Source organism: Nicotiana sylvestris, chromosome 3 (genome assembly GCF_000393655.2).
Source record: "Nicotiana sylvestris chromosome 3, ASM39365v2, whole genome shotgun sequence".
Taxonomy (NCBI): domain Eukaryota; kingdom Viridiplantae; phylum Streptophyta; class Magnoliopsida; order Solanales; family Solanaceae; genus Nicotiana; species Nicotiana sylvestris.
This window is the reverse complement of record NC_091059.1, coordinates 132629979-132642392: the sequence shown is the minus strand read 5'-3', so window position 1 is coordinate 132642392 and position 12414 is coordinate 132629979. Positions and strand designations below refer to the sequence as shown.

The window sequence follows — 12414 nt, the reverse complement described above, 5'->3', positions numbered from 1 at the left end:
ATAGCATTTGGTGCCATTGAAGAGCTCTGCCCTCCATGTGAATCGAGGCTAATTTCACCGTCATATCTTCCGGAGTTCCATCAACATCAAAGAATTGTTCGCATCGATACACCCAACCTCGCAAATCGTCACCCCCAAATCTGGGAAATTCTACTCGTGAATATCGGGTATTCACGTGATTATGATTTCCAGCTCCATTTATCTGGTAACCTACCTCATTAGTACTGATTCCCGTACTTTCTGCCGGAGCCGCTGGTGGAACCGTCAGAGCTTGATTATTAACAGCCATGGCTGCTACTAGCTGTCGGATTTCTCCAATCACATCATCATGTTTTCCCCCAAAATCCGAACTTGTTCTCTGATTTCATCTAATTCACGTCGCATTTCACTATTTCTCGTCGTTTCCGGCATCGTACTTCGCCAAGAACCGCTCGCTCTGATACCAAATTGGTACAACCAAAAAGGAATAGTAAGCAAATCTCTAAGAAACCAATGAAGAGAATGGTTTCTGAACAAGTATTTGCAGAGGGTAAATTGAGAGTTCAGAGAATAGAGAAGAGAGAAAGAAGATTGATTTTATTATCATAACCCCTAACTGGTACAACTCTATTGACCTTCCACTTAATCGACTAACTAATCCGTTATTAGCAATATGGTAATTGACAACTATATCCCTTACTTATTACAACATGAATATAACAGAGGTCAAGCATTAGGGTTATAGGCAAGGAGTAATCGAGCTTTTTCTACTTCATACCTGGAGTGAGGCGGGTTTGATAGGGTTGATCTTAGATGGTTAGGGGTTAACATTGAGTCCACACTATCTTTTATGTTTATCATAGCCCCAGGCCTTAATTACTGGGTATTGTTATTGCATGTCATCTATTTTATGGTTTTTATGCTTCTATTACTATTTCTATGGTTTCTGCTGACGTTAGTGATGAATGGTCTCTTCTTATTTTTCTTCCGTCTTCTTGAGCCGAGGGTCTATCGGAAACAACTTCTCTGCCTCATCGGGATAGGGGTAAGGTCTGCGTACATACTAGTCTCCCCAGACCCCACTTTCTGAGATTTTAGTGGGTCGTTGTTGTTGTTTCTAAGTTTACTTCTAGTTACGCTATCTAGTCGTTTTAATAATAATTAGAAGTAATTACCCGTAATTTTGTTAATAAAGGTAATTACTCATAAGACATGGAGTAGTAATTAACTTTCTTAAGCATTTTGAAAGTTGAATTGAAATTGATTGTCTAAAAAATCATTTTACGTGTCCGTCGCCATAAGATAAGTCCAAACTTAATTTATCCATCGGCTCGCCTGGTTTATTCTTTCTTTTGAAAATATCTTTATTTTCTTTTGTTCGTTCAAGTCCGTTAAACCAATTTGCCTGAGCCATCTTTCTGCGGCAGGCTCCTTCCCGTCTCTTTCTCCGGCGACATTGGAACTGTATGTTTTTCTCTTTCTCCCTCTTTTACTCTTCCTTCAGAATCTCTCGTATGCATTTTTTCGCAGGAAAAAGAAAACCTAATCCAGAAGTGTAAATTTGGTTGCAATTTGTTGTATCTGTTCTACTGCATGAAGAAAATCCTTATCTGCGATCTTCTTTTTTTCTTTTTTTCATTTATGAGTTAATCTGCGTTTTACCAAAAATTATGATGGTTATTTTGCCTTCTAGTATTAATGATCAGTTTTTTCTGAAATATTTTCGGAAAAAAAGGCTAAGAGAAAATATGTCATGATAATTTCCTGTTCTTAGGTTAGACTTATATATCCTAAATCATTTACTGAAACCCACCTAATTAGTCAACAAGTGAATGATTAATATGAGTTTATGGTTATCTCTTATCTTAGCATGTTCGTGTTATCGTGTATAATATAATGGTGCTTGGCATCCCTACACCGTCCAAATGAAAAATACATAGTAAAAATTATTTGTTATCTATTAAACAACTAGCAATTTGTGTCACGAGGCTTTAGCCTAGTGGTAAGAGCGCAACACGTGATGTGTGGGTTTGACGCGTGTCACGTGTTCAAACCATGCTCTAAAAAAAGCTTGGTATTTACTTGGAGAAGGGTAGAGGGCAGGCTCATTATCTATCGAGTTTTGAGCCATGTGCAATGGTCCTCGGGGCATTTCTTGGTTATAAAAAATCCTGACCAATTTGTCGACCAATGAATGCGTGGGTGAGGGGAAGGGGGAGGGGGAGTGGAAATGGATAGTAAATGTTGGTAGATTAGTAGAACATTCTCAAAGGTCATTTTCGAACCAGCAACTTGTTATTTAGGCCATTTGCGACATTATCTGATATGAATTCCTTGTTTTTTTTTAATTCAAATGTTTGACGAGTGTTTCGCTCTTTTGTTGGTTCAGGTTACCAGTTTGACTGCAACTGCTTGAAGGATTGGGTCACCTTGGGAAAATGAAGTAATGTCTTTTCTTGTTCTGCAAATTCTATTTCCGATACATCTTGCGCTCACTTAAAACTCAAATTCAGGTGCTAATGAATGTCATGTAGACATGATAGAGAAAGAAATAATGTACATATGTTACTTTTCTATAAGTAGCCTGCAGTAGACTGAATGTGCTGTTTGGCCCCAAAGCCTTTGTGTTCATGCTTGTTCCTGTTGAGCGAATTATTGCAAGCACTTTTATTTTTGGGGTATGCAGTGATGCTAAATGTTGTGTTTGCATCATGATTTTAGTAGTTGTTTGACCTATTACAACAACGACAACAACATACCCAGTATTTTTTTCACTTATTCTTTCTAAAAAAACCAAGCTTATTTGTTTTGCTTGCATTAGTATTGTTAGTAGTGGAAATTCAATATCTTTGAAAATTTTGTGGTGGTGTAGAAGGGGAGCACATGTAAAGTGGGATGAGGCAAACTTGGGAGAAATTGAAGCAAATAAACCAGTGAGGCAGAAAATAACTGAACCAAAGACACCATATCACCGCATGATCGATGTTGATGGTATGTTCGTGAAATTAATTTTTCTTTTCCTTCGTGCCCGTTTATCTCGCTTGTCAATTTTCTGTGTCATGCAAGCTTCATAGATAGACCAAATAATCTTGTGGTGTGTTGTCTTCCTGCTTTTCACATCCAATTAGTCTTTTTGAAAAACTTTTGATGCTTGATAGGTTTATAAATAGATGAAAAACGATTAGTGTTTGACCTGGTTTTATGCACTTGCTAGTCTTCTTTTTCTATCTTTTCCCAGATGATTTATGCACTCACTGGTCTCCCTTTTCCCCTTTTTGATTAGCTTCATGAGAGTAATGATTTGGGAGGAAATATTTTAAGATTTGAACTTACTGGGATCATCTGGCAGTAGTCTTGGAAATATTATAAAGTTTCTTTGTGTGGTGCTTATATTCTTTGAGTGAATTTTATTCATGCTACTGATGCATCTTGTATCTCTGTTGTTTAATTTGCTTTATTGTTATTTAGGTCAGGGTGATTGTTTATTTTTCTCAAATTCCAAATCCCAAAGTTGATGTGTATTCTTCTCAGTATTTCTACACCTTTGAAGTTTTTTATGTGGTGCTAAACCTTCTATATTCTTTTGGGGGTGGAATATTAGAGCTAATACCATTATGTTTTGGTACTTGGAGCTTCTGGATATGCTTCTATTAATGGCATGATGTTTGTTATATCATTATTTATGAGAAAAAAGTGTTATCCAAAAACTGCAAGAATTTCATCAAAATTTGATCTTCCATGAGAGATTTTCATCACTTCATCAAGCACATTCACATTCTGTGGTACTTTTTCCTGGTCTCATATGGTATGACTAGGTAGAAATGATGTAGCTACTCTATGTAATTGAGTTTGCTGCGTTGATAAGTTCTTTTTCCTTCTTTCTTATACAACCAAGATAATGGGTCTATTTCTTTGAAAAGAATATGAAGTTAAATTTCTTGTGCAAAAACATGGGTAGATGAATCTCTTTGTATATATCGATCCCAACTAGTTTGATATTGAGGCTTAATTTGTGCATTTTGAATGCTTTAGGATTTCTGATCTTGCTGTGCACGGTTGTTTTAGGAATGAGACTCTCCTACTCATAAGATGTTAGATTTGGTCTTGCCATGTTCATGGTGTTACGTTTCAGGATTCTAGGATATGGGCCATAGTGGGAGTAGATTCCGACATGTATGTTCCTTGGGGCAGATTTAGGCAGCCCTTCGCTCACCCTGCCCAAACTTTTGAAAAGTCAATATCTTAACCTGCAAACTTATTAAAATCGTGAAAAGTCCTGTAAAAAATAGGTGTTCCTCTTCCCAATTTCTAATAGATTTTACATTAGTATGTATTATGCATGGCTAGTCCTCCTCCTTACAGGTCCTGAGTTCACTGCGTGAACTCAGGTATTAGACGAGTATGGTTTCAAGGCAGCTATTGTTTTTTTTTAAGTTTATCTTTAAGAATCCATATGCAGTTCCGATGCCAGTTTGATACTTCCTCAATATGGCTATATTACAGAAAGCATGAAGATTCCATGTAATGTAGCTAATAGATGATGTACCTTAGTGGTCCTGCTTTTTGAAGAACAAATCATTAATTCATCTGTATTTGGAGAGAAATATTTATATGCCTGTAAACTGATAGTTAATATTGCATAAATCTCCCTATCAAAAAAGTATTGGTTAAATTTCCTTCTAAAAAAGAGGTATTAGTTAAATCTGTGCAAGCTCATTCGTCTTCCTCACTTTTTTTTGACTTTTTTGATGTTGTAGGATCTTTATCTCCTATACGGGGTAGTTTTGAGGAAGGCAATGGTGATGCAGTACATGCAGAAGCTATACGCAGTGCATTGAATGAGGTGGCTTCTTCTAGTAAGAATAAATCCCAACGGTCTGGCTGGACATCATCTGAGGATGAAGCCGATGTTATGGACCAAGATGATGCAGGTTTAGTTTGATCTGTTTGTATACAACCCAAATATACATTGGTCCATGTTTCTAACTCTTATTGAGTAACTTCTGGTGGAATTCTTCTGGACTAGTATTTTCACATTTGTTAACTTTGTCATAGGTATATGCTTCTTGACATTCTTTTTGTGCTCCATAAAAAACAACCTTCACTGCTTGAGAGTATATTATCATATTGATATCAAGGAGGAAAAAAAAGCATTATGCTATTATATTGTGTATATTCAGTTTCTCTGCACTTCCTTTCCTTGCTTAGTTATTTGGTTATCAACTGCTTGTTAATAGCTATCTTTTTGACCAGTATCAACTTTTTCTTCACTCTTTTTTTTTCCCTCTTCTTTGTTTTCCTTTTGATTTGAAGAGTGGTTGAATTGGATGAGAGGCAGGGAGAGGGGGCCATTGACTTCTGAGTTTTACCCTTACCATTTATTAGTTGATTAATTGAGGACTTTCAATTGATTGATTCCTCCACAGTCCGCAGTCCCCACACACACACGCACACAGCCACACACCCCTCTTTCTGCTGGGTTCCTTTCTTTTCTCAAGTGTATTGTGTACTGGTAGTTTCATGATTTGTATGTTGAATGCAAACCCAATTTAATATTCTTCTGTGTTGTAACAGATTCTGGATCAGAAAAGGGAAAGAGCTTCAAGGAGCACAGGCGAGCACACTATGATGAGTATAGGAGAGTCAAAGAACTCCGTCGAAAGGGCTCCTTTCTTGAAGAAGCATCAGACGGTGAGGATGAGGATCTTGAGAAAAGGGATGGGAGGTCTGATTCATCATCATCATTGACTACCGCTGTTAAGGACATAGAGATTAAGGAAGGCACCATGGACACTTCTAAATAGTATTCTTTCCAGCCCATCGAGCTTAGATCATCCACGAGTACATTGTTGATTTGATCTTATTTCCATGCTCCTTTTGTTTATATCAACTTAACTTCTGTTTGTAACTGTATAAAGGTCTTAACCTTCAAGATGATAAAATTCTGACATATCGAATGGCACATCTTCGGTTAGATTTCTATTTCTGCCATCACTTTTTGGCTTAGATAATATTCTGAAATCCATAATTGTCGTACGCTGCATTTTGTGGTGTATCTTATTGAGTTTGTGACTTTTATTTAGGTTTACTTTGGTTTTCTGTGATAATGTCCTAAGATGTGGACTGTTTTCGGTGTTATTGTATTTCCAGTATTTTATAATACCTCCGGGTTCATACTACTTTTGTACACATCTTCAGAAAGACATTTACTAGTAACTTTGTCCAAATTGCCTGCTATCTTTTTCTTGAAGGTTTCACTTAATTAACACTTACCCAATTAGAGTAGTAAAGTTAATATAAAAAGAGGGTAATAACCGTTTCTTGTTTTTTTACAATGTACATGTTTCGGAACAAATTCAGTTTGCCAGATTGATAAATAATGCAGTATTGATCGGATATAGTAGTGGATTTTTCACTCGTATATAAGAGTGAAAAGTGAGCCGGTCCCGGCTTGGGACCGTGGCTCATGTGGGCTTCTGGGCCTAAACAGTCCTTAATCAGATAAGCCCGTGACCGTGGAGGTGGGCCGATCTTCTGGGCCGGTCCTTCACATAAAGCCCGCGAGACCGGGAGTGTTTGAGACCGGAACCGGACCGGTCCTTGGCGGGCCCAAATGGTCCCAACGGTCATAATTTTAAAAAAATTGACCGTTTGGGATTGCAAAAATCTGGTCATTGGCCTTTAAAAAATAGCCGTTGGCTATTTATAAAATAGCCATTTAACCCTCAAACTTTGTTTTAACCCCAAACTTTTTATAATTACATTTTTTTCTTTTTTCAACTATAAATACACCCTCATTCTTTCTTTTTTCTCACAAAATCATCAATCTCTCTCTAATTTTCTTCTATAATTGCTACTATTGTTTACTTTATTGTTACAATTTGTGAAAAAATTATGAAGTTGGTGAATTGAAGTCTTCAAGTCTTCAACGATAATCAATTTTCAACAAGTTGTTCGTCAATTCGGTAAACTCGTTCCAACTCATATTTTTTAATATTATAGTTTTATTTATTTTATTTATTTTCTATTACTTGATTAATTACGATGACTTCCTTAAAAAAACTTTTTGGTAAAAATAAGGGAAAATCCAAGAGTGGCGAATCTAGTGGCCAATCCGTTCCTTCTCCACTGCCCCCGGCTCCCCGACCCAAATTCCATATCCGTCCTACACCCGCAGTTCTTGATAGCGATAATAGTTTATTACAATTTACTGAGAGTCAATTTTGCCATAATGTTGGGGTTGGTGAACAATTAAACCATGAATTAATGAATGCTCTTTATTCTAATCCAACTATTGATGAAGATGGTGAGGAGGAAATAGATTTTGATGAAATACAATCGGATGACGATATACCTACTAGCCCTGCTTTTGAAGTTAACCCAACTAATGATGATCCAAATGATGCCCCGTCTGACTCTCCTGTTACTACCCCTACTTTTTCTAGACAACGTACCAAACATACAGAAATATCTATTGTTTGGCTTTTTTTACTCAACTAATTCCACAAAATAAGACTAAGTGTAAAACTTGTGGCAACGAGTTAGCTTTTAAGTATTTTGACGGTCGGGGGGGACGGGAACTTTGAAAAGACACATATTGATACACACTCAAGATAAAGCCAAATATCTTCGTATGAAAGCCTTGGCCGAAGGGACAAGTGTACCTACTCCTAGTCAGGCTGACCCTAGTACCGGGTCAAATCAATTTCAACTGGGAATTAACACTGTTACCGGTAGTATTTTATATTATGACCCAAAAAAAGAACGGGAAGAATTGGCAAAAATAGTTACTGCTATTTGCTTACCCTATAGTTTTCCTTCTAACCCTAACTTCGTGCATTATATTAGAAAAATTGGAATCCTACTTATAAAGGTTTTCATCGCACAACCGTAAAGAGCGATATTTATAAATATAAACATGAATATGAATAATATTTGCGCTATTTATTTACTCATATAAATTATCGTATTGCTATTTTGGTAGAAGTGGTAATGACTGTGATTACGTTACTGTTACCAGTCATTGGATTGATGAAGATTGGATAATGCACAAGCGTATTGTTGCTTATAGAATAATTAATTCACGTCTCACATGGCAGTTTATTGCTGGCACAATTATGAATATTTGTAGATATTTTTGCAATATTGATAAAATCATGTCAGCTTCAATGGATAATGCTACTAGTAACACAAATGTTGTAGCTTTGCTTACCACTACACTAAGTCCCGCACTTAGTAACATTTTTCATGTTAGATGTATTTGTCATATTTACCGTTTAATTGTGGGTGATGGTATGAGAATTTTAACTATTAAAATTGAAAAGGTTAAAATGACTCTTAACTGATTTTTTTTATTCAAACCGTAGAAGTAGACTTAGCGAATATTTTAAAAGATGCGATGAATTTGGCCTAAGAGAAAGAAAGGTTTCTAAAGCTTGTCCAACAAGATGGAATTAAATGTATGAAAGCTTAGTTGTTGCATATGAATATAGAAACCCCATAAACTCAACGTTTAATGCTCATGTAAGTGATGATGATGAACACCTTACAAATGCGGATTGAGCTAATATTAAAATGCTTGTAGATTTTTTAGAAAAATTTCATATTGCTACAGTAGAATTTTCTGGGCAATATTATCCGACTATTTCTAATTGTTTAGTTTATATTGCAGAACTTGCAAATTTGTTTGCTCATTTTTCAGAGGATGTAGAAATTTATCAACTTGCTATTGATTCTATGAGGAAAAAGTTAAATATTTTTTCCCTATTTCCCTTGTTTATGGTGTTGCTGCCTTGTTAAATTTTACTATGAAATTAGGAGGTCCTCAATTTTGGTATGAAAGTGTTTATAATGGTTTAGCAATTAAAGAAGAGGAGTTGTCTAAACTTCCGGAAGCAATAGCCTTAATTAAAATAAATGCTCAAACTATTTATAATGCTTATCAAGTTGCATTAGATCAGGCTAGACCAAATGTTCCAACTCCTTCTTCTTTTGATTCTCAATCATCTAAAAGAACTGCAGGGGTAAGAGCACATAGTGCTTGGGCGGGGTTCAGGGGTTCTCAAAGTTCTACTACTAGTGATTTTTTACAACTAAATGAGCTTGAAGTTTATTTGTCACAGGGAATTGAGGAAGTGAATCCGAACAGATCCTTTAATATTTTGGAATGGTGGAAGGACAAAGAAAAATATTTTTCGATTCTTTCAAGGATGGACCGAGACATTTTAACTATTGAAGCTTCAATAGTGGCATCGGAGAGCACTTTAAGTCAAGCAAGACTTCAACTCGGTGATTATAGAGCGTCTATGAGGGAGAGTTTAAAAAAAATCAGTACTTTTCAGAGATTGGATCCGTTCAGAAAGAAGAAAGTTTGGACTTGCTGAATCACAACCAGAGGTAGACGAAGCTTACGAAGAAATGCTAGCTGAACTTGCGGAGGATGTTGCTTCGCCCGAAAGCGGCGATGACCAAGCTACTTTTCTGCCACCGCCAACAGAAATTCCTCCGGACCTTGATGGATTTATGAAGTTTGTAAGAGATACCATGTAACTTGTAAAAATTAGTATGTATTATGTAACTTGTATTTTGGCACATCTTGATTAGTTTCTTTTTCTTCTCAATGGTGGTATTAGCACCTTGTTGTGCTCATTCCATAGGGGGGAGGAAGACTAAGAAAGATAGTGTTATATTTTTTTAATGCTATAATAAAATTATAATGCATTGCTTTGAATATCTCTTTACAATATTTTTGTCTTTAAATTTGAATTAAAAAATTTAGGTCTCATATAATTACAAGAAATTGCCTTAGATATTTTTTATTGCCATTTTTTTTCTCTAACTTCTATAAAAATAAATTTTAAAAAAATATCCGTTGGGACCACTTAAGCCACTTGGGCTCACTTAGCCCGGGAATATTAGTTCGTGGGCCCGATCCCGGGCCGGTTCCTACAAAAAGACCACGCAGCCCGGGACCGCAAAGACCATTTAATTTGGGACTGACCCACTTAGGACCTGCCCAATTAACCCGTTTAGGCCCGGGACCGGCCCACATGCCAGCCTTATTCGTATATTAAAGAATTCTATAATAAATACTAGCTACTACAGTAATATTTCAACTCTACCTTTAATACTTGGAAGACCTAAATAAAACGTTCAAATAAGAAAAAAGTCTCACATGAAAAGTAAAATAAATAAAATAAAATCTATTTATAGTGTAGGACACTCTTAGTGGTGTGAGACCTTCTAGAGAAAATATTTAGTTTAAAATGGATAATTTTACACCATGTTACAAGTTTCTTTGGGTCGTTTTAGCCCAACTGGTATCACAACCAATGGTTTAGTGGGTTTGCGACCTTTACTTGTAGCTTTAAAGACAACATGCGCATCTAGGAGGCCTTTTGGGAAAACCATGCTATTTTGGCCTAAAAAATATGGAATTGTTTCATTCTTATACACTATTAGAAACTTTATTACTCTAAATGTTCATGTTTAGTAAATTACCCTAGCTACACAAGTTTTGTTTACAAAATATACACATTCCACCTTAAAAGGCTCCCAATCCAATATTAGTGCCTTCAATTAAGGGATTTAATTACACATTTTTCCTTTTTTTCCCCCTCTTCTCTTTTCATATTTTTCCTCCGCCTTAAATACAATAATCTTCCTATATGACCTAGTTATATACATTATCATCTGTTTAACTTTTGGTCTATTAGCCAAAAGCTTTAATATTCCTATACGAAAATTTAGTCAAAAAAATTTACACAAAAGAGAAATAGAAAACCATCAAGAAATTAAAGTCAAAGTGCAGATGATAGAAGTCAATATCATACAAAACAGAACATCTTATCAGAGACCAGAATAAACTTCCAAGAGTCATATATCAAGATAGCCATTAAATCGTTTATAACTATCAATGATTTGCGTAAAAAGAAGAACCCATGAAAGTGACATTCTTAGAATCACATAGAAAAAAGGAGGAGAAAACAAGGGAATCAAAAACAGATTACATACATTGGAAACGCAAAAATACGAAAAGAAAAGACAAAATCAAGAAATTATTGATAGCGAAAACGACCAGGAATCGAATCAAAGTTACACATGCAATCACAATTACATGATCTTAAATGGGTATAGTATAATCTTAAATGCAAATTTTATACAATATGTCTTTTGTATATTATGTATCTGATTTATACATAGTAAAAATAAATTTTATACAACTAATTATATATTATACAATTTATCTACAACTTTCACACATTATTTCTACCCAGTTAAATACAATTACAATAACATACAACTTAAATACAATATGTCTTTTGTATATTTTGTATCTAATTTATACATAGTAAAAACAAATTTATACAACTAATTATATATTATACAACTTATCTACAACTTATCTACAATTTTCATACATTATTTCTACTCAGTTATATAAAACTACAATATCATACAACTTAAATATAATTTTTATACAATGTTGTTCAACTTTCATACAATAGTTAAATAAATTAAAAAAAATATAAACAACAGAATATAATTTTCTACAATTTTACTACAATTTCTGCAATATAATGTATGCTATGTCTTCTTCTTCTTCTTCTTCGACGAGTTTCAATCTGAAATTCAGCCAAAACCAAGTTTGATTTTCACCAAAACCCCTCAAAATTGAGATATAAACTCCAAACCATATTTCGAATTATTTGCAACAACATCTAATCCAAACAAATAATGATTTTTAAAAACCCAAATTCGAATTTAAAGCTTCAAAGCTTTTTAATGGATGTCAATGGTGGAATTGTTGCTCTCTTTTTCCTTTGCTTTACATTACTGAAATTTGGGATTGAGAGATAGAGAGAGACGTAGAGAGAATTCTCAATTCTTTGCAACAACATCCAATCCAAACAAACAATGTTTTTTGAAAACCCAAATTCGAATTCAAAGCTTCAAAACTTTTAATGGTTGTCAATGGTGGAATTGATGCTCTCTTGTGCAAGATACATGGGGAAGGGGGGGGGATGTGGAGAGAAAAACGTGGGGAAGTGGAAGATATGTTAGAGTAATTTTAGGACACTAATTATTATCATTAATTCCCTTAAAATGTACATAAATGGTGATTGGATATATAAAATGTAATATAACTGAAAAAGGTGCACGACGAAAAGCCAACCTGATTTTTTTTATTCGTTTGACGAGGAAAAACCTTAAGTACTGAATTAATTAAATTACACCTATATCGCGAAAAAGAGTTGCTCTAGCTTTAGCGTGCACCCTTTCTCCTACGAGGAAAGTGACTCTTTTATAGTAAAACTTGAGTAGGGAGAATAATATAGTTTCATATAGTGTATAGGAATGTAAAAATTCCAAATATTATTATATTGTGTTAAATGTATTTGGGCCGTTTTAGGCTAACACTTTATATGGTCTCAA

At 35.0% G+C, this 12414-nt stretch overlaps 1 protein-coding gene across 1 annotated transcript; it reads left to right on the top strand.

Moving 5' to 3' along the window:
• The first annotated feature begins 1283 nt into the window (after positions 1–1283).
• LOC104212770 (protein phosphatase inhibitor 2) lies at positions 1284–6067 on the top strand. Its single transcript, XM_009762126.2, has 5 exons — positions 1284–1443; positions 2369–2422; positions 2852–2970; positions 4737–4910; positions 5554–6067. The coding sequence occupies exons 2-5, from the start codon at positions 2418–2420 to the stop codon at positions 5781–5783; spliced, it is 528 nt and encodes a 175-aa protein (XP_009760428.1). The 5' UTR covers positions 1284–1443; positions 2369–2417; the 3' UTR covers positions 5784–6067.
• Positions 6068–12414: the final 6347 nt, after the last annotated feature.

Bases quoted from the DNA above. Each gene is read 5' to 3' on its own strand.
- LOC104212770 (XM_009762126.2), top strand. The intron at 2,971-4,736 runs GTATGTTCGTGA...TTGATGTTGTAG, and splicing joins CCGCATGATCGATGTTGATG to GATCTTTATCTCCTATACGG. The intron at 4,911-5,553 runs GTTTAGTTTGAT...GTGTTGTAACAG, and splicing joins TATGGACCAAGATGATGCAG to ATTCTGGATCAGAAAAGGGA.